Source organism: Octodon degus, unplaced genomic scaffold, assembly GCF_000260255.1.
Source record: "Octodon degus isolate 3935 unplaced genomic scaffold, OctDeg1.0 scaffold00136, whole genome shotgun sequence".
NCBI classification, from domain to species: Eukaryota; Metazoa; Chordata; class Mammalia; order Rodentia; family Octodontidae; genus Octodon; species Octodon degus.
The window spans coordinates 2,722,303-2,746,452 of record NW_004524712.1 but is presented as its reverse complement, the minus strand read 5'-3'; the positions used below and the strand labels follow the sequence as shown (position 1 = coordinate 2,746,452).

The window sequence follows — 24,150 nt, the reverse complement described above, 5'->3', positions numbered from 1 at the left end:
GGCTGGCATGTGGTGCTGGGGGATTGAACCGCGGTCCCTGTGCTTTGCTAAGCTTGTTCTAAGTAGGTGCTTTAGACCACTGAGCCATCTCACCAGCCCATCATACACACTTTGGACTCTGTAACTTGGCCTGCGTGTGGCTGCACGCATGCCTGTGAGCAAGTACACGTGCGTGTTGAGACAGTGTCTTAGTTACTCTTCTCTTGTTGCTGGGACAAATACCTGACACCCAAAATGAAAGAAGGAAAGGTTTCTTTAGCTCACAGCTACTGGAGGTCTCAGTGCATACTCAGCTGGCTCCGAGGCGGAGCGGCACATGGCAGAGGGCAGCAGTTCAGGGCAGCAGCAAAGAGCAGAGCGCAGAAGGAGGAGCAGCAGCAACAAGGGCTGCCGAGAGCAAGTCTGTCTCCCTTAAGTTGCATTCAGGCTCTCAGTCCCAGGCTGGGAGTAGTCCTACCCATAACCCCAGCAGCATTCATACCCAGAACCCCAGTGAATCATGAGTTAGTTAATCACAAACGCCAGGAGTGATGACTGCATGAAGCTTTGGGGGACAACTAGGCAGAAACTCTAACAGACAGGGTCTCCAGATAGGCCATCAACCTGCTGGGCAGCAAGGCTGGTCTCGTACTCAAGATTCTCTTGCGATGGCCTCCTGAACTGTGGGATAATAGGTGTGCACCACCACACCCAGCTGTTTAATTTTCTTAAACCCCGAAATACACTGCAATACACTTTCAATGCAAAACTTGATAGAGAAAAGAATTCCTAGAAGTTGGAGTCTAGGGGCCAGGGAGATAGCTCAGTGGAATAAGCACTTGCCTGGCAAGCGAAAGGACCTGAGTTCAATCCCTGGTTCTGCAATAAATAAATAAATAAAAGAAGTTGGAGTCTCATCCATCTGAGCTCAAGGTCCAGAACCACCGTCAGCTGCACGCCTGTGGCCACGTCATCTCCCACATCTCAGGTTTTCCCTTAGTCAAACTAGGATAAAAATTCTGCTGTCTTCGAAGGTGGGTGGAACACCACTACTGAAGTGGGACCACATAATACACATCCCCCTTCTTGTCCCTTCTGCACCCCGCTCTAAGGACAGGCCACAGGCCACTCTAAGGACAGGGATTAGAACAGAGTATACACCTGGCAGGCAAGGCTGGCCAGGGTGGCAAGTAGAGCCACTTGCCAAACCATATGCCATCTAAGTGCTTGTGTCTCCATGGAGGGTTTTCTTTCTTCTCTTCCTCCTTTTATCCTCCCTCTTTCTCCCTCTCTCCCTCCGTCCTTCCTTTCTTCTTCAGTACCTTCACACTGAGTTATGTCAAAAAACTTTTTTTCTTTAAATTTTGTAACAGGGTCTCACTAAATTGCTAAGTTGCCCAGGCTGGATTCCAACTTTTGATCTTCCTGCCTCAGCCTCCCAGAATGCTAAGATTACAGGTATGCAAAGATTACTTTTTCTTATTTATAGAAAAACTCAGCAAGCGCTAGCAGCCACACCAGGCACAGCAGTTTCCTCCTTCCTCCCCTCTGGAAGCTGCACACAGTCCCATGCAAAGACCTGGGTGTGCTCAAAGCACACGCAGCCCTGGAGCTGACAGGGGAACAGCCCCTGTGCTTGTCCTTCTCCATGTCACTTACCCTTGTGCTCGTAATGATGCCCTTTTTGTAAGAACTGTGCTTCCTGAGACACTGACTTTTGCTATCTTTGGTCAAACTGTCCTCATTTGCTAACGCTAGGGCAGTTGGTCAGAGCTCTAAAGGGAGGTCAAGGTCATCCAGGCTGCTAACCATGTGGCCCCAGGACAGCCAGGCACAAAAGCTCCTTCCCTTCCCTCTACCTGCTGGTCTGGATAAAACCCCTGATCCATCGCTAGTGTGGCCTCCAGGTCCCTCGAAACACAGCAAGGCTGAGCACAGAACTACACGCCAACCAGACCCACTACGTGCACCGTGGTGCTTTAGGCCCCCCCACGCCACAGTACACACAACGACAGCCCCAGACTTCGGACTTTATACCCACATGGAGACAGACATAACAAACAAATGATGAAGGGAACCTCATAATAATAACGACCAACAGAAACTCCAGGCAGTGGAGCCAGGCAGTGAAGTGGAGTGATGAGGAAGTACTGTTGCTTTTAGTGATACTGGAGATTGAACCCAGGGCCTTTGCACTGAGTGACATCCCAGCCACACACCCCTACCCCTTTATTTACTTTCAAACAGACTGTCAGTAAGTGACTAAGTTTCCCAGGCTGGGCTCAAATTGCCTCAGTCTCTCAGAGTACTGGGATTACCGGTATGTGCCTCTCAGCCAGGCCGGAAGCTCCCCAGTGTCCAGATGGCCAGCACCACCTGGCTGAGAAACTGGCTTTGACCTGAGACCTCCGTGCAAGGCAGCCACACAAGGACCAAAGGCTGTGGACAGACAAAGAGCAAAGACCCTACACCTGCCAAGTGTAAGGAACAGAACCAAGGTCAGTGTGATCGCAGATGGTGAGAAAGGACCAAAGGTGGTACGGGGAGGCCACAGGGCTAGGTGGTGAAGGATGCTGCAGAGCACCCCAATACACTACCCTGGAGTGTACTCTGGGTATCATGAAGTCACTCAAGGGTATGAACAGACCAGCACTACTGGGTCCTCTTTTTGTTTCAGTTTTAGAGTGCTGGGGATTGAACCCAGGGTCTTATAAATGCTAAGCACTGTGCTCTACCATTGAGCTACATCTCCAGCCCTGGATTAATTTTTAAAAGGTCCTTGGGTAGTTTCACAGCTATTGTTCATAATTGAAGTTAATTTTTAAACTGCTTCTTTACGTGGTAGTACTCTTTTCCTCGTAAGGACAGACAAAGAGTATCCACTTCCTCCTCCCACGAGGAGCTGACGGGGCCAAGGCACCAGGAACACCACTCGCTCTCCCCTCTTGCCTGGAAACACAGCCACGCCCGGCCAGCTCACCTGCCCGGGGTGGGGCAAGGCAGGACAGGCTCTTGGTAATCGCCCTCCCCTGTCCTTCCTGGAGCAGTACCGTAGCCCCTGGCCCAGTCCACCAGACCAGCCATCCTGACAGAGCTCAGAGCCTGATCCTCTCAGCCTGAGTCACACTTGGGATGCTGCCCCTCCCTCCCCGTCCACAGGCAGCGCCCCCTCCTGGAGAGGCCTCTCATCCCCCCAAGATGATGTGCCCTCCTGAGCAGAGAGGCGCACTTCGGATCACAAGAGGCCCCTCGCGTCCTGAAAATACGGTAAGCTGAAAACACGCTTCTTGTCTCTCCCCCACCCAACACCACAGCCTGGCACACACCCGCTGGAGTATTACAGGTCCAGCCCTGTGACTGCGGGGCTGACCGGAAGCTGCGGCTGCCCACCACCGCCTAGAATCACACGACAATCCTTACGGCACACTGCTAGCCCAGAACATGAGCGCAATCCAGAATCACAAGTGCACTTTCTACTGAATGTGCATTGCTTTTGAACCACAGTAAAACTAAAAAATCCACTGAGCGAGGCACAGGGGTACATCCCTGTAATCCCAGCATTTAGGATGTTGAAGATCATTAGACCCAGGCCAGCCAGGTTTACAGGAACAACAACAACGAACATCCACTGTAATCTGGGGGCAGTCTGTGCTCCCAGAGACCCCCAGTGGGAGCAGTACAGGGCAATACTCAGTCCTGGGACCACCACAGAGAGATGAAATTCCAGCTCTCCCCACAAGGAGCCCCTCAACACTGCAAGCTTTGCCCCATACTCTGCAGCATCTGGGAGCAGCAGGCTTCTCAGAACCTTCTCCCCCGCTCCCACTCGCTCCCACAGGACTCACACCCCTCCACCCCATGCATTCAGGAACAAAGAAGTTTCGGATGGTGAGGGGAAGGGTCCACCCCAGAATCCCTAGGGCATGGGTGCAGGATGGGGGAGGGGGGTTAAAGGCTTGAGCCCAGAAGGATGGGGGCAGGCAGAATGGAGCCTGTGAGCAAGGCGAACCCTCCCAGGAAGAGAAGCAAAGGCTTAGGGGAGAAAACCAAGCCTTGCCATCCTGCACTGCTGATGGTCCTGGAGTGACATGGCAGGCAGACCCTCCTGCATGGTTTGACATCTGCAGGGCACACAGATGAATCAGCCGTCACACACACTACCCTCCTCTGCGTGGCCCTTGAGGGAAGGGCAGGGGTAGCTCTCTCATGGAGTGGCACAGTACTGCAGGGCCACTCCTCACCTGGGGCTCACCTACCTCCTGGGGAGACGACAGACTCAGGCCCAGCATGCTGCAGAGCCAGGAGGTACAGGGGGCCCTTCCCAAGCCAACCCTGCCTGTCACAGGAGCACACTCACCACACTCAGGTCCCCACAGCAATAACCTGCACATACTTCTTGGAGTACACCAGGACCACAGTGGCTTACACAGACACACATACACAGCTCTGATTCCTCCCCCTTCAGTACCCCCACCTCCCACTGCACCCTCACATACAGCATCTGAGGCCTGCTGGGCCCCCTCAGCCTGGGTGCTGTCTTCCCCCATGCCTCCTCCCAGCTGCGTGTGGCCTGCTGGGTTCCTCCAACTCCAGCTCTGGCCGCTGTGGCTTGTTTGTTAGGTTGCAGTTCCCTGGAGCTATCAGCCTGGAGCCACAAGGAGCAGGTAGTGGTTACGCCAGCCTCTGGGGGCCTGTCCTGTCGAGCCCAGCTCCCAGCAAGAGTTGGCTGTCTCAATCAGAGGTACTGGTGGGGGCTGGGGAGATGGCTCAGTGGTACTGGTGGGGAGGGGGTGGGGTTCCAGAAGAGCAAACCAGAGGAAGATGCAGAGGCCTGGACAGGTGCCCCAGCCACACGGATGGGCCCCACAGGTGCGGCACCCTGCCAGTGGCCTGTGGTCACAGCCACATGTATGGCAGAGGCCACTCCCCAGTGGAGGGCTCTACCTGCTCCTGTACCCACAGCAGATTCACCATCCACCAGGCTTTGCTGCACCAGTGCCTCATCAGTGCAAGAGGCGAGTCCTCTGGGCCCACCAAGCACCCAAGCCCTACAGACACCTGGATCCTCCCAAGATGGCCCTCACATGCGCATACCTGGGCCCATGCCTCAAGGCTGCAGTGACTCCAGGATCATCCCAGCACCCAGACCTGGGGGAGTGACATGACGGCAGGCCTCAGGTCATCAGGGCCTGGAGTCTGAGGAGGCCAGCATCTGGGCTCTGCCCTACACCCACCTCTCCACAGAATAGCAGGTCCTCAGCCCAACAGAGTCCCTCTGCCAACTCAACTCTGGGCAGTCAAGGGTCCAACCAAGCACTGGAAGCCCACCTGCTAGGTGAAGGCCCAGCCCAGGATAAAGGTGGCAGACCAGGGCCGGTCCATCCCTGTAGCCCCGGGACTCAGCATCACCCCCCGGACAAAGTAAACACAGAGGATGTTCCCAGGGCCCAGCAAAAGAGCCCATGCCCTGAGAAGAGACCCCATTTGAAGCAGAAAGGAGCCAGAGCTCCCAGCAACGTCCCAGCCTCTTCTGAGTGTCTGTTTCTTCCTGCCCAGGATGGAAGGGAGGGGTCAAGCCATAGCCCACAACCAAGCCTGGCCAGTTCACCTGGCCTTGCCAGGCTGTCGGTCCAGCCATTCCGGAAAGGGAACATTTTCTTCCCACTCTGTTTGAACAGCTGCAGGGATAGAAATGGTGAGAAAAGGATGTTGGATCACAAGGTGGCCAGGTCTTGAGAGTAGGATGGAAGGCTGCCTGAGGGAGGTGGGAAGGGAGGTTGGGGCTGGTCTTGTGGGGTACAGGGGGAGTGAAGGTCTGCACCTGAGCCCTAGAGAAGGGTGGCCACTGGGTTTCTGCAGGTAGAACTGGCCTAGAAGCAGGGAACAGAAGTCCAAGAGCAAAACCAGAAAATGATTCCCCATTTTATGGAATTTGTTCCATTAAAGGGAAGAGGCAAAGACCAGCTCCTGGTGCCTAGCTCCAAACATGTCCTGGGCTCACTCCTAGACAGGGCCCACGGCCCCCTCTGCAGCCCCGGAGCCCACCAGGACTGATGGGAAGAGCCCAAAGAGAGGCAGACAGCACCCACAGGCTGAGGCCTGGCTTCCAGGAGGCAGGACATGAACCGTGAGATTGAGACCAGCATGTCTTGTCCCTTCTCCCTCCCTCTCCACGATCTCTTTCCAGGCTGTGTTCCCCTTCTAGAGCCATCCCACCCTGGTGTCGCCTGGTCTCCATCTCCACCTCCTCTTGCTGCCTCCCCACCCCCAGTCATGGAAGGGGCCTGAGAACACACAGAGAGCTTTGTAGTCAAACCAAATCCATACGGAGCAGGAATCGGCCAGCGCAGCTGTTACCCATTCCCTCCGCCTTGGCAGGGCTGAGGCTCTGGGCAGGAAGCCCCCATACGCCTCCATTTAGGAAGACAAGGGACAAACACTGGCCCCAGGGCCCCCAGACAGCTGAATGGGTGGCCAGGGATCAGTCAACATTTCGTGGAGTCACAGCAGGAGACCAGCTGGCTCCAAATACAGAACAAAGCCACATGCAAAGCCAGGATCACAGAGACCACAGAAGACAAATTCTGGGCCAGGGGCTGGTAACACGGTGCCAGGCCCCGAGGAGAGAGGGCACAGACTTGCACACATGTACCCTGTGTTCTGCCCCCCACAGAAGCATGCCCTCTACTCTCTGAACACACAGAGCCCACGTGTGCTCTCGTCCACATGCTTACAGCCACGCACACACAGATGCAGTACATGCATTAGCCCAAGCACAGCAGCTGTGCTCACCTGGAAGGGGTCTGAGTGGAACCCTCCTCTCCTCTCTGGCCAGCTCTCTCCATCCTAGCAGGTACCTCTGGGGGAAAGAGCTGGAGAGAGGAAGACGGAGGGCTGAGGTCAGGCCAGGAAGCTCTGCCTTCCAGCTCTTCTTGAGAGACCCTCAGGCTATCCAAGTCCAAGGGCCCACCTACCTGCCCAAGAGGTCCCAGGAGGTGGGTAAAGGCCCAGAGAGTGGTCCAGACCACCAAAGTACTCGAGGTCTGCGCAGCCACTGTCTTGTCAGCACCCCACCACTGGCAGAGCCATTCTGCTCTAAGATACCAGGGATGCCGGCATGTGGGGCTCTCCTGAGCATCCCTGGCCTCCAGAGAACCCAGCCCAGCCTCCCTGGTGTGGATAACCTGAATGCTGAGCCTGGTGGAGCGGGGGAGGAGAGGAAAAAGGATAATGGGGATGGGAGAAAGAGGAGAAAGAAACAAGACAGAGACAATATCTCAAGGTGGAAAAGTATTTCAAGGTGAGAGATCTCAAAGGTGAAAAGGAGGAAGACAGAAAAGAGCTGAAGAAAGAAGAGAAGGAGGAAGAGACAAAGAGGTTACGGTAAAGGAGGAGGAGAAGGATCAAGAAGTTTGGAGAGAAAGGCCCACAGCGTCTGTGAGAACAGTTTTTGCTCCTCTAGCCTCCTCTCTCAGCTGCTAGAACCTCTCAGCTGGACACAGCCAGGCCCATTGAGTCCAGTGGAACAGGCATTTCCAGATCACTGTCTCAGCCCACCCTGTCCTAGGGACCTACCATCCACCCCCCGGGGGGGGGGGTACAGCCTCAACCATCGCAGACCCTGGGGGAGGGATCTGGAGGTCAGGCTGACAGAGATAGGCACATAGAGCACAAGGTGGGGACTGGAGGTGCAAGGGAGGAGCAGAGAACTGAGCTAACTCCTGAGCTTTATCAAAGCCAGACGGGGCCCTGCCTCCTCCTGCCTGTGACCTGGAACAATTAAGTGACTTCTCCAAGCCTTTCCTCTATCACGGACGAAAAAGAAACATTCCTGTAGCAGCCACTGTGTGCCAGAGGGGGGCTAGGCGCCTAGAGATACAAAACTGAAGGAGACAGCCACAGTCCTGCCCGGTCACCCAGTAATTGTCAGTCCCCCTGCTGAGGTCTCTCCCAGCTGGAAAAGTGTTTCTCTCCTTTGTACATCACAATGTCCCGCAGCAGGGCAGATTCTGTTTTATCTGTGCCCAGAGAACATATGTCCTAACTGAAAACCCTTCAAGTCCAAGACCTGCCTGAGGCCACACAGCTGGACAGAAGGGAAACAGAAGCACCTCCCACCCGGCCATTTGCCCCGCCTCCCTCCTCACAGAGCTGGCAGGCCCTGGACCCACCCTGGAGGACCAGAAAGGAGACCAGCCAGCTTCCACAGAGCACCCTGAATGTTATCTGAAAAGCTACCTCATTAAGAACTGCTCCTTTCTTGGAGGATCAATCCAAGCCAACAAGGGCAGATAGCTCTGCACAGTTAAGTTTTGCAAGGAGGGAGAGGCTGAGAACCTGCAACCTGCTCTGAGAATACAAACCTCCAGGCTCCACACCACACCCCGGCCCTGCCCAGGACACCCACCTTGGGCTCCTCATGGGCCCTGCTGATGTCCACTAGGGGTCCACAGGAAGGAGACCCGTACAGAGTGGGGAACACAGAGCGGCTCTGGAAGCCTTCACGGAAGTGGTTCAGGGTGATGGGAATGGACACTGGCAAGCGGAAGGTCATTCCTGCAGGTGCCCAAGTTGTCCAGGGCACAGGCATGGATACATGTGCCCTGCTACAGGGAACGGAGGGCACTGGCCTGGGCCAAATAAAGCCTGGAAAACTTCTGTTCCAGTTCCAAAAAAAGGAAGTGGAAAGCCAGCATGCAGAAGAAATAAAAATAGAGCCGTTAGCCAGGTATGCTGGCCCACACCTGTAATCTCAGCACTCTGGGAGGCAAAGGAGGAGAAGCAAATGTTTGAGACTAGCCCAGGCAACTCAGCAAGACCCTGCCTCCAAATAAAAAGGGCTGGTGATGTAGCTCAGTCAAAGGCCTTTGGTTTAATACTCAGTACCACACACAAAAGAGACAGAAACCTTACTCCACAGATGCCACCCAGGTCAGGCTGCACCCCCAGGGATGCCTTTCTTGAGCCCTAAATAAAAAGGCTGACATGGGGACACGAAGTGCTGCTGTTAGTACTGGTCAGTTCAGGAGCCTGAAGGTGACTAGAGATGGGTGACGGCTGTGGAAATGTCCGCAGCTGAACCTGGGAGCAGGGGGCCCTCTTCGGGGCAGCCTCCTGCCTGGCCCCCTGAGCCCCTGCCTCCCCCTGTGGTTGGAACAGAGGACTCCACGCCCACCTCTGCCAAGGGCAGCCCAGGCCAAGCCAGGCCCTTCTCTGCAACATGGCTCACCTGGCGACAGGAACACTCTGGGTCTTTAGAGCTCAGAAAAGCAGGAAGCACAGCTGGGCCAGTGTCAGAACAAAATCACAAGACCCAAGCTACATTCATTCATCAAACAAATATTTGTTGAGCACTTGTTATTGGCCAATCACCTTCTAAGCACTAAGAATCTAGCAGGGACGAAGACAATTTCTCAGAGCTCACCTTAAAATCCTCCAATCTCAGAGAGAAAAACGCCTTAAAAAGTGCTCAAACTCATTCCACGCCACAAACATGCTCCAACCAATAGCAGCTCTTCCGTACTGTCCCCATCAATGTCACACCACTCCATGCTCCAAGATACGCCAGCGCACAGAACCCCCTACCCTGATCCCACAGAAACCTGCAGTGGTGCCCTAAGGACCCTGCTAGTATCCTGCAGCCTCTGGGAGGTCTCAGACAAGTCTCAGGAGTCTCGCCAGCACGCTAATGCATTACTAGGGCAAATTTTATTTATACTGAAGCAAATCTGAGGCTCTGACCTGCTGGTTCTATGTCAGTTGCTTGGAATCCAATGAAACAACGAGCCCACTCACAGGCCCAGAGCTCCCAGGCCCCTCGGGCTCTGCCACCAGTAGTCCCTGCCTGGCTTCCCCACCAGTGACCCCTGAAGGTGGGAGGCCCTGCTGGCCCCTGCCTGCCATCTCTTCTCCAGATGTGAACAACCACAAAGGAACAGGGAGGGCTGTGGTTGCAGAGCTTGTGTGCAAGGCGAAGGCGAGCTCCTACTAGATGGAGGGTGAGGCTTGGGGGAACCTCTCTGGCCATAAGGCACCCCAGGACAGGGCACAGAGGAGGGCCAGGCAACAAAGGTTCTCCTACTGGGCAGGAATCTCGGAATGCCAAACACTGCAAGAGCCACCTTCCGGGGTCCCCTTGGGCCCCTCCCCTTCCCCACGTGTAGCTGTGGTTGCCGGATGAGGCCTTGCAGCCCTGTGGGCGGCCCAGCGCCTTTCCAGAGGAATAGGAGCCGGCAGGCAGGCAGGCAGGCAGGCAGGCAGATGGAAGCAATTACAGGCGGGAAAGCGCGAGGTGGGGGCTGGGAGGGACCGCAAGCTGGAGGGACACAGGGTTGGGGGAAGGAGGGAGTGAGGAGGGAACCCTGGCCTGTCCTCCTTGTGTGAGTTCAGGGTGTGGGCAGGGCATGGACATCAGTTCCCACCCAGAATCTGTGTTCTGCTTTTCCGTTGAGCAAAACCCTTCACACCTTCAAGTCCAGGGCCCTTCCTTGTATGATCACAGACCAGACAGGTAGGATAAGGTCCAGTTCAGGGGCACCAGACTGAACCAGACTGAAAAATGCAGGTTTTGGAAAAAGGCTGGGGTCTGAGTCCCTGTTTGGCTGCTTAAGAGATGTGTGAGCTCACCTCAGTGGTTTAATCTTCTCAGCCTCCACTTCTTCATTACAAATGGGCTTAAGGTATGAGGCTAACGTGAAAGGATGGACCTAAGTGCCTAGCACATTAAAAAAAAAAATCTGTTACGCTGGGCTTCTAGTAAGTGCTGTGTGATACATGGTAACCCTTTTTGATGTTTTCTAAGTCCCATTTCATTATGACTTTTAAGCTGCCACAGTGAAGGGATCAGGCACAGGTGACATAGTCACAGCCTGCACCCTGGAGGAAGGTCTGGGCCCAACAGGGAAAAACAAATGCCTGTTGGCCTAGCCCTCTCCCAGCTGGTACCTGAACTCCTCTAGCTGCCTCCCCACAAAACAGAAAGCAAGATCCTAGAGTCCCACACCCCAGCCCAGGTCCGACAGAAGCTGCAGGTAGAAGGCAAGAATGATCCACCCTACTGCTCCAGCTGCTCCTGGCTTCTGCAGCCCAGCCTTCCTCTCCACCAGGGTCCATGTGGGAAACTGAGGCTTTAGCATGACCCGAACCTCCGTGTGAGGAGCAGCAATCTCCTCGCTGCTGGGTCAAAGGCAGAACCCAGGGCTTCCGCCTCTGCAGCATGGGGCAGGCAGAGATGGGCTGCAGCCTCAGGTGAGAGACCTGCACCTCTGTACAACATGGAAGGGAACCTCCCAATGCAACTCCTGGGTTTTTGCCAGAAGCTGTGTCACCTAGCTGAGGCTGCTGCCATTGGGCCACTTTCCTTGAGTGTATCCCAGAGGGTGGTGGGGTTAGGGGAAGTGCAGAGACCAGGACTGCCAAGAGTCCAGCTAGGGGCTGCTCAGGACCCACCTGCAGAGGCACTTTGAGGTGATGGAGGACAGAGGTGGACTAAAGACTGTGGTCACTCAAATCTGAGCTGCCACTGCCTCACAACAAGCAAGCACTTGGGGTCAAGGCCCTGCTCCTGACAAGAAAAAGGATCCTGGGGGCCCAGGGGATGAGACACAGGAGCTAGGCCGCAGCCTGCTGATGCAGAGAATGTGTCACAGGACACCAAGTGGGAAGTCAGGGAGGAGAGCAGGTGCTGAGAGCTCGGTGGCAGGCCCTCCCAATCATCTGCCATGCCCTGTGACATCTGATGCCCACCAGCACACCCCAAAGGGACCGTCACCTACATCCCTGTCCTGCTTCCCATCCACCAAGGTCCTCTCCTCTCCCTGTCAGCCCTGGAACCTGGTGGCCTGCAACTGCTCCATGTTAGTCTGAAGTAGGGCCTTACCCCTTCAAAGGACAGCACAAACCTGGAGCACTCTGAGAGGAGCTGGGCCCAACGTCATTGGGCAGCACCTGAGCAGCTGCTCTGAGGAGACACCCAGAGGGCTGGGGCGGCCCCGAGGCAAGGGCAGATGTCAGGCAGGGTTGGGGTGGTGGTAGGATGGCCACAGCCACAAGACTCTCTGTTCCTCCCTGGCTGGAGAGGGAGGGGCTCTCCAGGCTCTCTCACAGTTCCAGAAAAGAGCAGATTCTTAGTTCTGCCCAGAAAGCGAAATCCCATGAGTCTAAAAAAGCTGGGAAGCAGAAGTGGCAAGGCCTCTGCTTCTGAGCAGAGGGGGCTGAGTCACTGCTTCAGGGAAGACAGTGCGCAAGATGCCAGGGGGTTCCTTGGCCTGGCCCGCCCCACCACTTGTGGGGAAGGAGTTCCTCTTGCCTCTTAGCAGCACCTCGCTCCCAAAAGTAACCAAGCTTCTCAGCCCAGGAGGTCAAGGAGGTGACTCCTACCTGACACCCCCAGCCCTGTGCTGGACATCCAAACTTCGGACCTCTAGCATGCCAGGCAAGTGCTGTACCCATGGGACACACCTCCAGCCCTTCAATGGCTTTCACATCTTCTTTCCTCTCATTCCACTCGTAACCTCCACCGTTACCTCGCAGTCTAAAGGAGCTGGCCCTGGCTCCCACCTCCCCTTCAACTTCCTGGTAAAATCCAGATCCCACCAAGCGGACTGAGACCCCCACCTGGTACAAAAGGGCAGGGCTAGGAAGCATTCAGAGTGGAAACAAGTGGAGCAGGAAACAGCGCAGAGGGAGCTGAGCCACCTCAGCCAGGATGGATCGTGTTAACGTGTTCCCAGATCTGCTCCCAGCGAAGCAAAACAGCTCCACAGTTCATTTCTGGGCTCTGAATGGTTGGGACCTCCCAAGTAACCTCTCTAGAATCACAGGGCAGCTCTGGAGACTAAGGGTGTGGGAGAAATATTTCTAGAAGCAAAGACTTAAATAGCTCTTCCACAGTGCTGCACTTTTCAGAGTACTTAGCTTAAATCGACTCATCCCAAACCTGGGGAGCAGGGGCCGGGGCCCATGGGAGGCAAAAGGGTGGGATATGGAGGACGGTGCCACACTGACACGGATTGGTGCCTCTTGTGACAACCCAGACTGCACCAGGCCCACATTCCCAAGGTTCCACAAACAGTAAGTCTGCCTGAACTTGGCTTCAACACCGCGCTTCCTTCCAGTGCTAGAAAGTACAGATTTGCAGGGAAGGGGTGCCGGCCTGTGGGTGGCCATGAGGTCAGACAGGGCACCCAAACACTGCCTACACTTCCAGGCTTCTGGCAGCAGCCCCTCAACCAGGCCCTGGAGACCCAGCCTGAGGAACAGAGGAAGTAGCAACATGGATCAGGCCTTGTACAGCCCAGACGAGCCTCCCGCCAGAGCCGGGAATAGAGGGGGCAGTGCTGGCAGACATGTTGGCAGCTCGGGCTGGCTGGAGGTCCCTGCCAGCAGAGGCCCCAGGGAGAAGAACAGAGAGGGGAGCCCAGGATCGGCCCCGTGTTCCAGCCACCCGGCCCCAACTCCATTCTTCCCTAAGGCCACCACCCAGGCAACTTCTGGACACGGGGGTCTGCACACAAAGACCCCCAGACGTGGCACTGGTGCCCTGGGCATGGCTGGCCTCCAGCTGGCAACCCCACCTTTGGGCTCTGTTCCCCGACCTTGCAACTCCTGCACAGAGAGACCTCAGCAGAGCTTGTCACCTCCAGCCCACATGTCCTGGTCTCAATGGGGACAGTTGTGGGGACGCCCAGCGCTCAGCGGACGCTGGAGGACGCCTCTTCAGCCCAGGCACAGGGGTGCAGGTAGAAACTTTCCCGGCAAGAGGACTGTCCCGTCTGCTCACTCCAAGGCTGCAGGGAGAATCGGGCTTCCCGCGAAAACCTAGTCCGGGGACGGGAGCCCCGCGCAGCGGCAGCTCCTCCAGTCTGCGGCCGCCCCGCCCGACCCCGCGCGGCGCAGCGCCCATGTGCGGCCGGACCCCCTCCTCCCCAAGTCGCGGGCGGGACCCAGCCAGGCCGGGTGCCGCGACCCCGGGCGGGCCGCCCCCGCCGCATCCCCGAGCCCGGCGCTGCGTACTCACCCCGGCGGGAGGGGCGGGGCGGGGCGGCCGGTTCCGCGCGCAGCTGATCCGCTAGGCGCGGGGCCGCTCCGCCCGTGCCTGTCTCGGCGCACAGCCGGGCCTGGCGGCGCGGGGCGGGAAACAGCCCACACGCCTGCGCACGCGTCCGGGGAGCTGACTCCGATCGCAGGGTGGGGGAAGAGGGCGGGGTGCGGTGCGGGAGGAAGGGCGGGGCGAGCCGGGGCGGGGCCGGGGCGCTGGGCTGGAAGGCCCGGCGGGGCGGGGCGCGCAGGCCGGGCGACCGCGGCAGGGGTGCGGGGCTCGAGTAGGGGTCGAGCGTGGCTCCTGCGGGGTCTGAGCAGCACGGCCTCCCCGCCTTGCGGAACAATGAGGGCGAGAAAGGGTTCTCTGCTCTCCCATGGAGCAAACCGTGTCGTTCTCCCACTGGGGAAACTGAGGCACGGGGGAGCCAGGATGCTCAAGGGTGGGGGGAGTTCGTGGTCTGCCTTTGTGCCCTGGTTGGACCTGCTACCCCTAAACGGCACCCTCTGCTCAAGTCGCTTGCTAGCACTTTGGCCTTGGTTTCTGTTCTTAGAAAGGACACCTGGCACACGGCCTCCAGGGAAGCCCTGTCCACCGTTGACCTAGGCAAAGGCATTCTTCGAGTAAGCTGGACGTGACTTGGCCAAGCAGAAGGGCGCAGAAATGACCTCGCGGGCCGGCTTTGACATCTCTTTCACAAGCCGCACAGCGTTTACTAAGGGCTCATGGTGCAAGCCCCAGGGACTGAGGCACAAGGGGCTCCAGGCACGGGTCAGACCCTGCCGCCCCCAGGAACCTTACCATTCCAGCTGCAGAGGGAAGGCTTGCTCTGCGCTCCCTTGAAGAATGAGCCAGGACAGGATGTGACTAAGTACAAGATACGAGTAGCTGACAGCTGACAGCGAGTCCAAGGGTTTCCTGAGAAGTGGCTGCTCAGATTCCCCTTCAGCTGAAGCGGAGGGCTCTGCGGCTGAGAACCCCTACCCCAGCAAGCTCTGCGAGAACAAAGTAACCAGTCGGCCTCCGACTGCTCCCACAGGTGACTGTGATCCGCCCTAAATCACACCTTGCAGCACACACCAGAGCCTGCCTTGATTTTTGAGTGGTGCCTTTGACTCTGTCATTCAGTCAACAGATGTTTACTGAATACTATGTGGAGGTTGGAAGTACCAGGAACTAGGTATAGAAAACAGTGGCTAGGCTACTGCAGGATTTTCTCTTTGGGCCATTTTCTTTCTGGGAGACAGGGATCTTCTTTCTTCCTCTTAACTTGCCCATGGCAGACTTAGTCACTGTGTGTGTACAGCTGAACCTATAAACTGCATTCAGGTTCTCCCCTCCTCACTTCATTACAGGCCTGGTTCCTAGCTACCCAGGAGCGAAGTGGCTAATTCCGACCTCCCCTCAGGCCACAAGGTGCTTACTGATGACCTTTCCCTTCAGTTCCTAAGGGCACAGCAGTTTAGCTGGCTGCCTAGAAGCCCTACCATCTGTGGATCAAGAGAGGGATTTTGGTGTTCTTATCCCAGGCACTGGTTTCTGGAGCCCCGCCCAATGCCACCGTACCCCTCTGGCCCATCCACAAGATACTATAAGCTGCTTACCAAGAGGCACACGGTAGGGCAAGCGGAGCTTTGGTTTCTGTGGATTCTTCCTCTCTGAGGCTAGCTGTGGCGAGGGCTGGCCCGGACAACCTAAGGAACAATAGCTTTGAATCCTAGTCAAGCAATGCCACCTCCATTCCTATTTCCCCTGCTTGCGTTTTACCTCTTCTGCGGTGGACACTGCAGGACACCTCTCTGCTGGGGCAAATGCCTGGGGAGCAGAGGGAGTTGACTAGAGGGGTGTGTTGGGCAGGTGCATCTAGACCTTGGAGTCCTTGGCCTGCAGCTCCTCCCTGGCAGGCAGTGGGTGTGGGCAGCAACCTTGGAACCACTTGACAAATGTTGCCTCCCAGGCTCCTGGCTCCGGTCCCTCAGATGTGCCACGTTAACATCCTGCCCACCAGGAGGAGGGAGCAGCAAGATGCCGCTTGAGGAAGAAATCAATCCAATCCAGCATCTCAGACGCTTTTAAAAATAGCAACTCCAGGGTGGTGTTTCAGCTCCTATTTTTATCAGATTTCGATGGCTGGACCATGGAGCTGAGCTGTTCCCAGGGTTCTCAATGGCGGGAAACATCACCGTTGCTGTGTTTGAAACCTGCCTGTAGGCCAAGTCTAAAACATTCCAGGAACCTTCAGGTTGGAAGGATCTCAAGAAATCACTGCAAGCAGCTCCCACCTCTGTTTAGGGCCACAGTGAATTAGGCACAGGGTTTATGGCCTGCTTTTTCCCTTGCACTCTGAGCTGCGATGCCTCCCCTGCAGTACAGATGCTTACGCGTTTCTTCACTCACATGCAGTATGATTTTAGTCCACCTGAACTGCCGTAAACCACATGGCTTTTAAACATCAGAGTCGCATCTGACCATTGTGGATGCTGAAGTCCAAGCTGCCGGTACCAGGAGATCTGGCCTAGTGCCTGCTTCTTATGGCCACCTCATATAATAGAAGGGACCAGAGGTCGAAGGGGCTTTTTTGTAAGACACTAATCCCACCATGAGGATTCTGCTCTCATGAAATTTTCTTGTAGCCTTGCCTGTCACTTCCTGTTTCCTCCCAAGGAGAAATACCATCACTTTGGGTTAGGATGTTAACATAAATTTTAGGGGCATACAAATTCAGGCTATAGCATGTATCTAATCAAAATTATTTCTGATCACGTCCATTTTGGTCTTACTCAGCAGAAAAAGGTGCTACTATTTCCTGAGTTGCTAATATGTACTGAGCACCCTGTCTCACAAAATCCTACTAATGCTCACAAACCTCTCTGGGCGAGGCACTATTAAGACTCCTATTTTATGTAACTGACCAGAGATCATACTTGGTTATGAGTCCATGCTGCGTATCAGCAGGGGGCAGGAGCACACCCTGAGGAGTTGCCTGTTAGCCTTGGTTGACTGTCTCCTCTGCTCCCTAGCCCCATGCTGGGGATCCAACCAGGGGCCTTATGTCTGCCAGGTGGACACCCAACCACTGAGTTTCAGCCCAACCCATCCTCTCATCTTGGCTCTGAAAAACTGCCTGGTACTCTGACTCCCACGCATATCTTATGCCACAAGCTTAGCTCTGAAAGCCAGCCACACTGACCCACAGTGTCCCCGACTGTGGGCCTTTGCGTGTGCTTGCTATTTGGCTAAATATTATCAGGATTTGGCCAAAAGCATGAAAAGACAGCATATGCTCTCACTTTTATGTGGAATTTAAAAAGTCAAACAGAAAGAGTACAAAGGTGGTTGGTGGGGACTGGCGGGGGTAGAGCGGACAGATGACTGAAAGATACAAACTTTCAGTTAGGAGCTGTATTGTGCAACGCTGTGACCCTAGTTAATAACAACGTAGAGTTGAAAAATTGCTGGCCAAAATTCTAAGCGTTCTCATCATAAATGCCTTGTAATACGAGGAAATACATGTTAGCTAGTTTGACTTGGCAATTCTAGTGTACACATATGTCAAAACATCAGGTTTTTACACCATAGATACACAGACAATATTTGCTAAAATAGTTCTAAAACTTATACTTTTAAGAATCCTTAGTATAAGCTATGGTGGATGGCGTCACTGCCTCTAGGTAGGCATTCTTTCATCACTACTTGGTGTTCTTATGAAATTTTAAGTTCTATATGTGCCCTGTCTAAGTTTAGGTTCTTGCAAAGAAGGCAAAAGGAAAGAAACAACCTGGGTAGATACCCCAAACTTGTTTATTGGATTGAATTGAAACTGACATATTTAAAACCCATTCATTCCCCACCACCAGTGTTTACTTGGTAACTTCAAGTCCACACAGATGCCCGACTATAATCTCATGAATGATGATAAAGCAAATCTAGGGTTGCCGACATTTATTTAGGGAACATACTTAAAACAACTGTAATTATCATTTTATAAAAGTATCTTGTGCTTGCTTCCGCAGCATATATACTAAAAGAAAAGACATTTTAATATTCTATAATGTTTGGAATAAAAAAGATCCTTTCTGGAGGAAGAGATAGCAAACAAAATGGAAAAGCTGGACTTTGCAGCCGCGTGGGTTCCACAAACCCAGGAGGAAAGGCCGGGTGGCGGCCCTGAGGCGCAGCACTCGCCTGGCACTTGTATCCGTGCTGCACATGTCATCTTTTTCATGATGTCATTCCCTACGCAACACAGCACAGCAGGTACACAATTTTTTTTTTTTTTTTTTTTTTTTTGGTGGAACCGGGGATTGAACTCAGGCCCTTACGCTTGACAGGGAAGCGCTTATTTCACTGAGCCACCTCCCTGGCCCTAGGTACACAATTTTTATTTGCCAATTAACTAGCTGAAAAACTACAGGCTTACCTCCCACATGGACCCCATGATGTACTGTGTGCATAAAGCCCAAGCATTAGACATTACAGGTAATGTGCAGGTGATTTAAAGTGTGTAAGAGCATGTGCACAGCTTATGTGGACTGACCATACCACACGGGACTCGGCATGTGCGCGGTTAGCCTGGGGTGCAGTGTCCTGGAGCCAAATTTGGGAGTGGAGGGAAAAGTAGATTTAAATGTTCTTAGGCATGTTACAAGACATTTTCAAATACTACCTTTTTTAAACAACAAAAACTTTAAAACAAGATAATAGGGTAACAATGGTTAATACACTGCATATTATTATCTTTCAATTAGTTTCTCACAATACAAGACATAGGCATTTAATTGCCCAAACAGTGCTAGGACAAACCTTTATTTATTTATTTATTTTTTTTGGCAGAATCAGGGATTGAACTCAAGCCCTGGTGCTTGCCAAGGAAGCGCTTATTCCACTGAGTCATCTCCCCGGCCCCAAACCTTTCTTTTCTTTTTTTTTTTTTTAAACATTTATTTATGATTTGTGTGTATGTGTGTGTGTGTGTGTGTGTGTGTGTGTGGCCAGCTCAGCCCACCAGGGGGTGGAACTGGCTGGCATGTGGTGCTGGGGGATTGAACCGCGGTCCCTGTGCTTTGCCAAGCTTGTTCCAAGTAGGTGCTTTAGACCACTGAGCCATCTCACCAGCCCCCAAACCTTTATTTTCAATGAACTAAATTAGTAGTAGAACTACCTTAACATACATATATAGTTTTCCCCTTGTTTCCTTCTTTTGCCATCTCAATTTTTTTCGTTTTGAACAATTTCTTCCCATTTTATAGTATCTTGCACATTTATTTTTTGTGTGTATTTTAGAGAAGGGTCTACTGGGTGTTCAGGGTCTCACTACTAGACCAGATTCCTAGTGATTCTCCTGTTTTTGCCTCCCAAGTGCTGGGATAACAGGCACATGCCACCACACCCAATCTCAATCGCCATCGCAGTGCACCTCAGGGGTGGGGCCGCCACTGCAGAGCTCAGGGATTGAACCCCCAGCCCCTGCGCCTGCTTGCAGGCGCTTTTATCTGCTGAGCTACTTGGCTGGCTCTTTCTGTTGTACATTTTGGATCTTATTTATTCTTTCAGCTTCACACACTAGGGGGACAATGTTTGCACATGTGCATCTGGTTTATTTCACTTACGAGTATGGTCTGAGGTTGCATCCATTTACCTATCGAAGTTTCCAGTTTATCTTTGTTTGTGGTTGCGTATAAAAAAAGACATCTTTTTATCCATTCCTCAGTTGATGAGAATCTGGGTTGTTTCCAAGATTTAGATATTATAAATTGTGCTGCTATAAACATGGGTGCACCCGTATCAATGCAGTATGATGTTTTTAATTCTTCTGGGAAGACACCCAGAAGGGGAATAGCTGGGATGAATGGGACCTCCAGTGCTAGTTTTCTGAGGAGTCTCCACACTGATTTCCATAGTGGTTGCACCAGTCTACACTCCTACCAACAGCAGAGCAGGGTTCCTCTCTTGCCACAGCCCCTCCAGCATGTTATTGGTTGACTTTTTGACAATAGCCATTCTTATAAGACACTATTTTGTAATATGTATGTATGTATGTATGTATGTATGTATGTATGTATTTACTTAGAGACAAAGTCTCACTGTGTAGTCCAGGCTGGCCTTGAACCCATGGCAATCCCGCCTCAGCCTCCCGACTGTAGACATGTGCCAACAGGCCTGTTTGGAATTGTTCTGACTTTGTTCAACTTGAGAATCTTTTATCCAACAGGGACATGAGAGGCAGATTTTGTGTTTTCTCTCAATTTTGTGTTCATAAAGAATACACCTAGCTGGAGATGGTGGTGCACATCTGTAATTCCAGCACTCAGCAGGCTGAGGCAGGTGGATTACTGCAAGTTTAAGGCCAGTCTAGGCTATACAGTGAGACCCTGTCTCAGGAAAAGAAAAGGACACCTGCATGCCATGCTGGCCCTGTCCCCAGGGCACCGAGAAGGTGATTGAGACTGGGTGTGGTGGTGCAGGCCTCTAATCCCAGCACTTTGGAGGCTGAAAACAAAATTAATATGAGTCTGATCTACATAGTGAGACCTTGTATATCCTGTACTAAATATGTAAGAAGGAAAAAAAAAAAAAAGCACACTTGCTTGATTAGGCAAGTTTGGGGCCAACGCATAAAAGCCAAGCAAGAGCAGGCATGCCCCCAACTCCGGCCATGGCAGGTGTTAGGGGTTAGAGGTCACTTGTCGAGCTCCTGGGGCTCACTGGGAAGGTTGACACCTGCCATCTGCACAGAAAAGGGGCCCTGCGTGTGTGTGCTTGTACCCTGCAGCAGGGGACACTTGGGGTGGCTGTCACTCTTGAACCTAAAGGCCTGGATTCAGAGCCCAACTCCACGCCCACGTGCACTGTTTACTGACCACATTATCACAGGTGAGCCATTACCCCTGCCCTGGATAAATGGCCAGCAGAGGCTGAGAAGTTTATGCTTTCTGGGGCTGACATCCATCAACAGGCTGGACGAGGCGTCCTGAGCTGTTTATCTATAAAATGTTGTGAGGGTGAAGGTCCTATGAAATGATGCGAAGTATTATCACCTTCATTTGTCGGCAGATAGCATCCCAGGTGCTGGCGAGAGAAAAATAAAACAACCACCTGCCCTCGTAGCCCTCTCGGGAGAGCAGGGAGTGTGGAGAGCCCTGCCGGGTCCCCGTTGGGCCCAAGAAGCTTGTATTTGTAATGCCATGAAGTTACTGGAATTCTAGCGAGTTAATGCCAACCTACCACTTCCCAGTGCAACCCGTGGTGAAAATCAAGACCCTGAGGCACATCTGTAGTTATGGGGAGCCAGGGGGTCCAAAGTCCAGGCACCATGATGGCTATCAGGAACGAAGGCCTCCGCCCTTGGCCAAGCCTGGGCTTTATTAATTCTGAAGAAAGCAGTGGCTTGAGGATGAGGGACTGTGAGACTGGCAGGCAGTAGGTGAGGGCTGCGAGCTGGGCTGGGTGGAAGGCCCGAAGCCACCTCTGCGAGATGCAGAGAGAGGGCCGTGCAGAGGGAGTAACCTGCATAGCACAACTGAGGTAGCGCCTAACGTTTTGGGGCTGGCCCTTCAGCTCTGAGGTGCAGTCTTTCAAGCCCCAGGAAGTCACAGCCTCTCCTATCTCCAGGCCCCACTCCAGCTGACAGCATGGAGTATCGGCTCTTCACCCCACCTGTCTGGGCTCACAGAAGAAAACAGTGGCGATTCTGAGGAGATACTGTCTACCCAGACTAGCATCAGCTCCCCAGCTGAACCAATATGCACTGGTTAAAGCCAATTAAAGGGATAAGGAAGTCTTAGCCACCTCGTACATGACGACATATGGAAATACATTCAGGTTCAGCCAAAATGGAGACAACTGCCCCTCCTTCAAGGAGTGCCCCAGGTGGTCCCCCACAGGGAAGGCAGACAGACTTACATGTAGGAATCAGATGTGTGCTTGGACAAATGCTGGAGACAGGGCCACCCCATAAGACACAGAAGTGGGCTACTGGAGCCTGGACAGCACTGTACTTGGCACAGTGGCAACCCTGTGGCACCGCCTGGTGGGATTCCCAGTGGGATGAAGCATTGGGGTGGGACGAGCTGGGTGCCGGGGGTGCACATTCTAACCTGGGGAGGATGCACGGCGGCCGTGCTTCTGCAGATGGCAGAGGCAGAAGCTGGCTTGCTCTGATGCGAGCCCTCACACAGAGTCCTGCTCTTCCAACTCTACAGACAAACAGAGTCTGAGGCCCGAGAGGAGACCCTTTCACACTGTCAGGAATACAAATGAGGCTGGGGAGTAGAGTGGAGAGGACACGACTCCAGAGGGCCTTCTTCACAGAATGAGCCAAAAGGAAGACAGAATTGGCGAGGCAGTGGGGGAGCTGGGCAGTCATCCATTAACAGTCTTGTCTGCCTGGAACTGGGCCCTGGGAAGGCTCTCCCTGCTTCTTCAGCCAGACCCCTGCCCTTGCTGCTATCCCCCTAACCTGGTCTGTCCCAGTGCTCCCCGCTATCACTTCCTGCTGGGCTCCCTCCAAAGACCAGCCTTGTGAGATGGCATGAGTGCACGGGTCAACCCAAGCCACTGGCCTGGGCTAGCAGGTGGCACAGCTGGGGGTGGGGTGGGGTGGGGACAGGAGATGGGGTAGCATCTCCCTAAGTATGTTCCACAGGGAGGTTGCACTCAGCGCCTTTAGACTGCTTGAAAAAGGAGCTGGAGCTTCTTGAGACCATCTGAGGGGAAACATCATTTCCCTCCCTTGGTGCACAGAAGGGGAACCACCGAGACCGAGCGAGCAGCCTGCCAGCTGGAAAAAGCCCTGGAGAAGACCTCAGGTCAGCCTCCTGCCCCAGCACCCACAGTGGTCTGCGCGGCCCACAGGTTTTCCTTGTGGTCCAGCGAGCCATGAATAAGTAGATCTGGCCAACTGCATCCCGGAGAGACCCACCTGCCATGATCACCTCCTGAGACGATGCCCTTACTGCAGCTCTCGTGACCTAAATCCTGGGACTACTGAAAAGCTGCAGGAAGGCTGGACTTAAGGACCTGTCGCCTCGTCCTGCCTCACTTGCACTTGCTGAGGGCTACAGCAGGTCGCAGGGGCTTTCTGACCATCTGCACCACTGCTTTGCTCTTTCCAGGGCCACCGGCTCAACTGTGGCTTTCCACAGTAGGCAGTGTGGGGCTACAGCAGGTGCCACAGCAGGGCCACCATCCGAGGGCCTCAACCGTAAGCAAGGGACTTGGGCTCCGAGTCCAGCCATCCTGGTTCTAGCGGCAGCACACGCAGTGACAGCCACCCCACCGGTGGCCTCCCACTTCCCTTAGGCTGTCACTTCAGAGCCGATGTGGGGTCTCCTCCGAGACAGCTCCCTAAGTTGGGCACGTTTTCCTCATCCCTTCCCTGACAAAGCAGCAAATGCTGGCCCTGTCTGCCAGGGTGATGCCACCACTGTGCTGTGTGCTGGAGCAAAAACCCTTGGGGGACGCCCTTCCCAGACATGCCCATCAGCGCCACTTCTGGTCACTGGGCTCCGGGTGCCTTCTGGCCTCGAGACATGGAGCTGACCACCTCTGAGCCCCAACACCCTCAGAGCTGCTGTGCTCAACTGGAAACTGTTTCCCTTGCCCTTGCTGATAACGCTGTTTTGCATTTATCTTCTGGCTGCTCCATGTGTGGTTGCCCTTCCTGCCTAGATAATGACGTCAAGGCCAAGCTGACTAAACAAGAGGCAAAGGCAGGCATCTGCGCCTTGCATCATCTGAGTCTTTCAAAATCTCCCACTTCCACATATCAATCCCCATCCTCCTCAAAGAATTTATTAGGAATTGATGCACACACAGGGTGTGGCCTCTTCCTGGGAGACGGAAGAAGTGTCATCTAAAACCTCTGTGGGCCACTTCCACAAAGGCCTCACATTTGGTTTTGGGGGCACTTCCCGAAAGCTGGGGTGGGAAGGAATGTGGAGCAGGGGTGCAAACAGGGCAGCACAAACTCAGGTGGGAAACCAACAGACCTGGAGAGCACAGGCACGTGACAGAGCCCTCAGCATCCCCCTGGAGTGGCTGTCACTCCTCACCGGTGGCTGCACCCTGAGACCCTCCTTACCTCCCCAGATCTCCACCAGCTCTGCCCACCTCCCCAAGCAGGTGTACAGTCC

General features: G+C 54.1%; 1 protein-coding gene and 1 long non-coding RNA gene across 8 annotated transcripts in view; one reads left to right on the top strand and one right to left on the bottom strand.

Annotated features, from left to right (window-relative positions):
* St3gal4 (ST3 beta-galactoside alpha-2,3-sialyltransferase 4) overlaps positions 1-15,135 on the bottom strand; it is a 42,398-nt gene extending 27,263 nt beyond the window's left edge. For 2 of the 6 annotated variants that reach the window (XM_023701498.1, XM_004641405.2), the window contains exon 1: positions 13,997-14,079. Coding sequence is in view for 2 of the 6 variants with exons in the window: in XM_023701496.1 (XP_023557264.1) it covers positions 14,819-14,821 (3 nt within the window). In the remaining 4 variants the exon portion in view is untranslated. Of the gene's footprint in view, positions 1-6,771; positions 6,852-13,759; positions 13,779-13,996; positions 14,080-14,818 lie in introns of those variants that run through there. The other 4 variants (XM_023701497.1, XM_023701496.1, XM_023701495.1 and 1 more) reach the window with 4 other exon arrangements.
* LOC111812677 lies at positions 15,108-24,062 on the top strand. 2 transcript variants are annotated; one of them, XR_002818113.1, is made up of 3 exons: positions 15,108-15,197; positions 20,790-20,890; positions 21,629-24,062. It is a non-coding gene; the product is annotated as an uncharacterized LOC111812677 (long non-coding RNA). The 2 variants fall into 2 exon arrangements; XR_002818112.1 differs by having other exon boundaries at positions 20,790-21,794; positions 22,229-24,062.
* Positions 24,063-24,150: the final 88 nt, after the last annotated feature.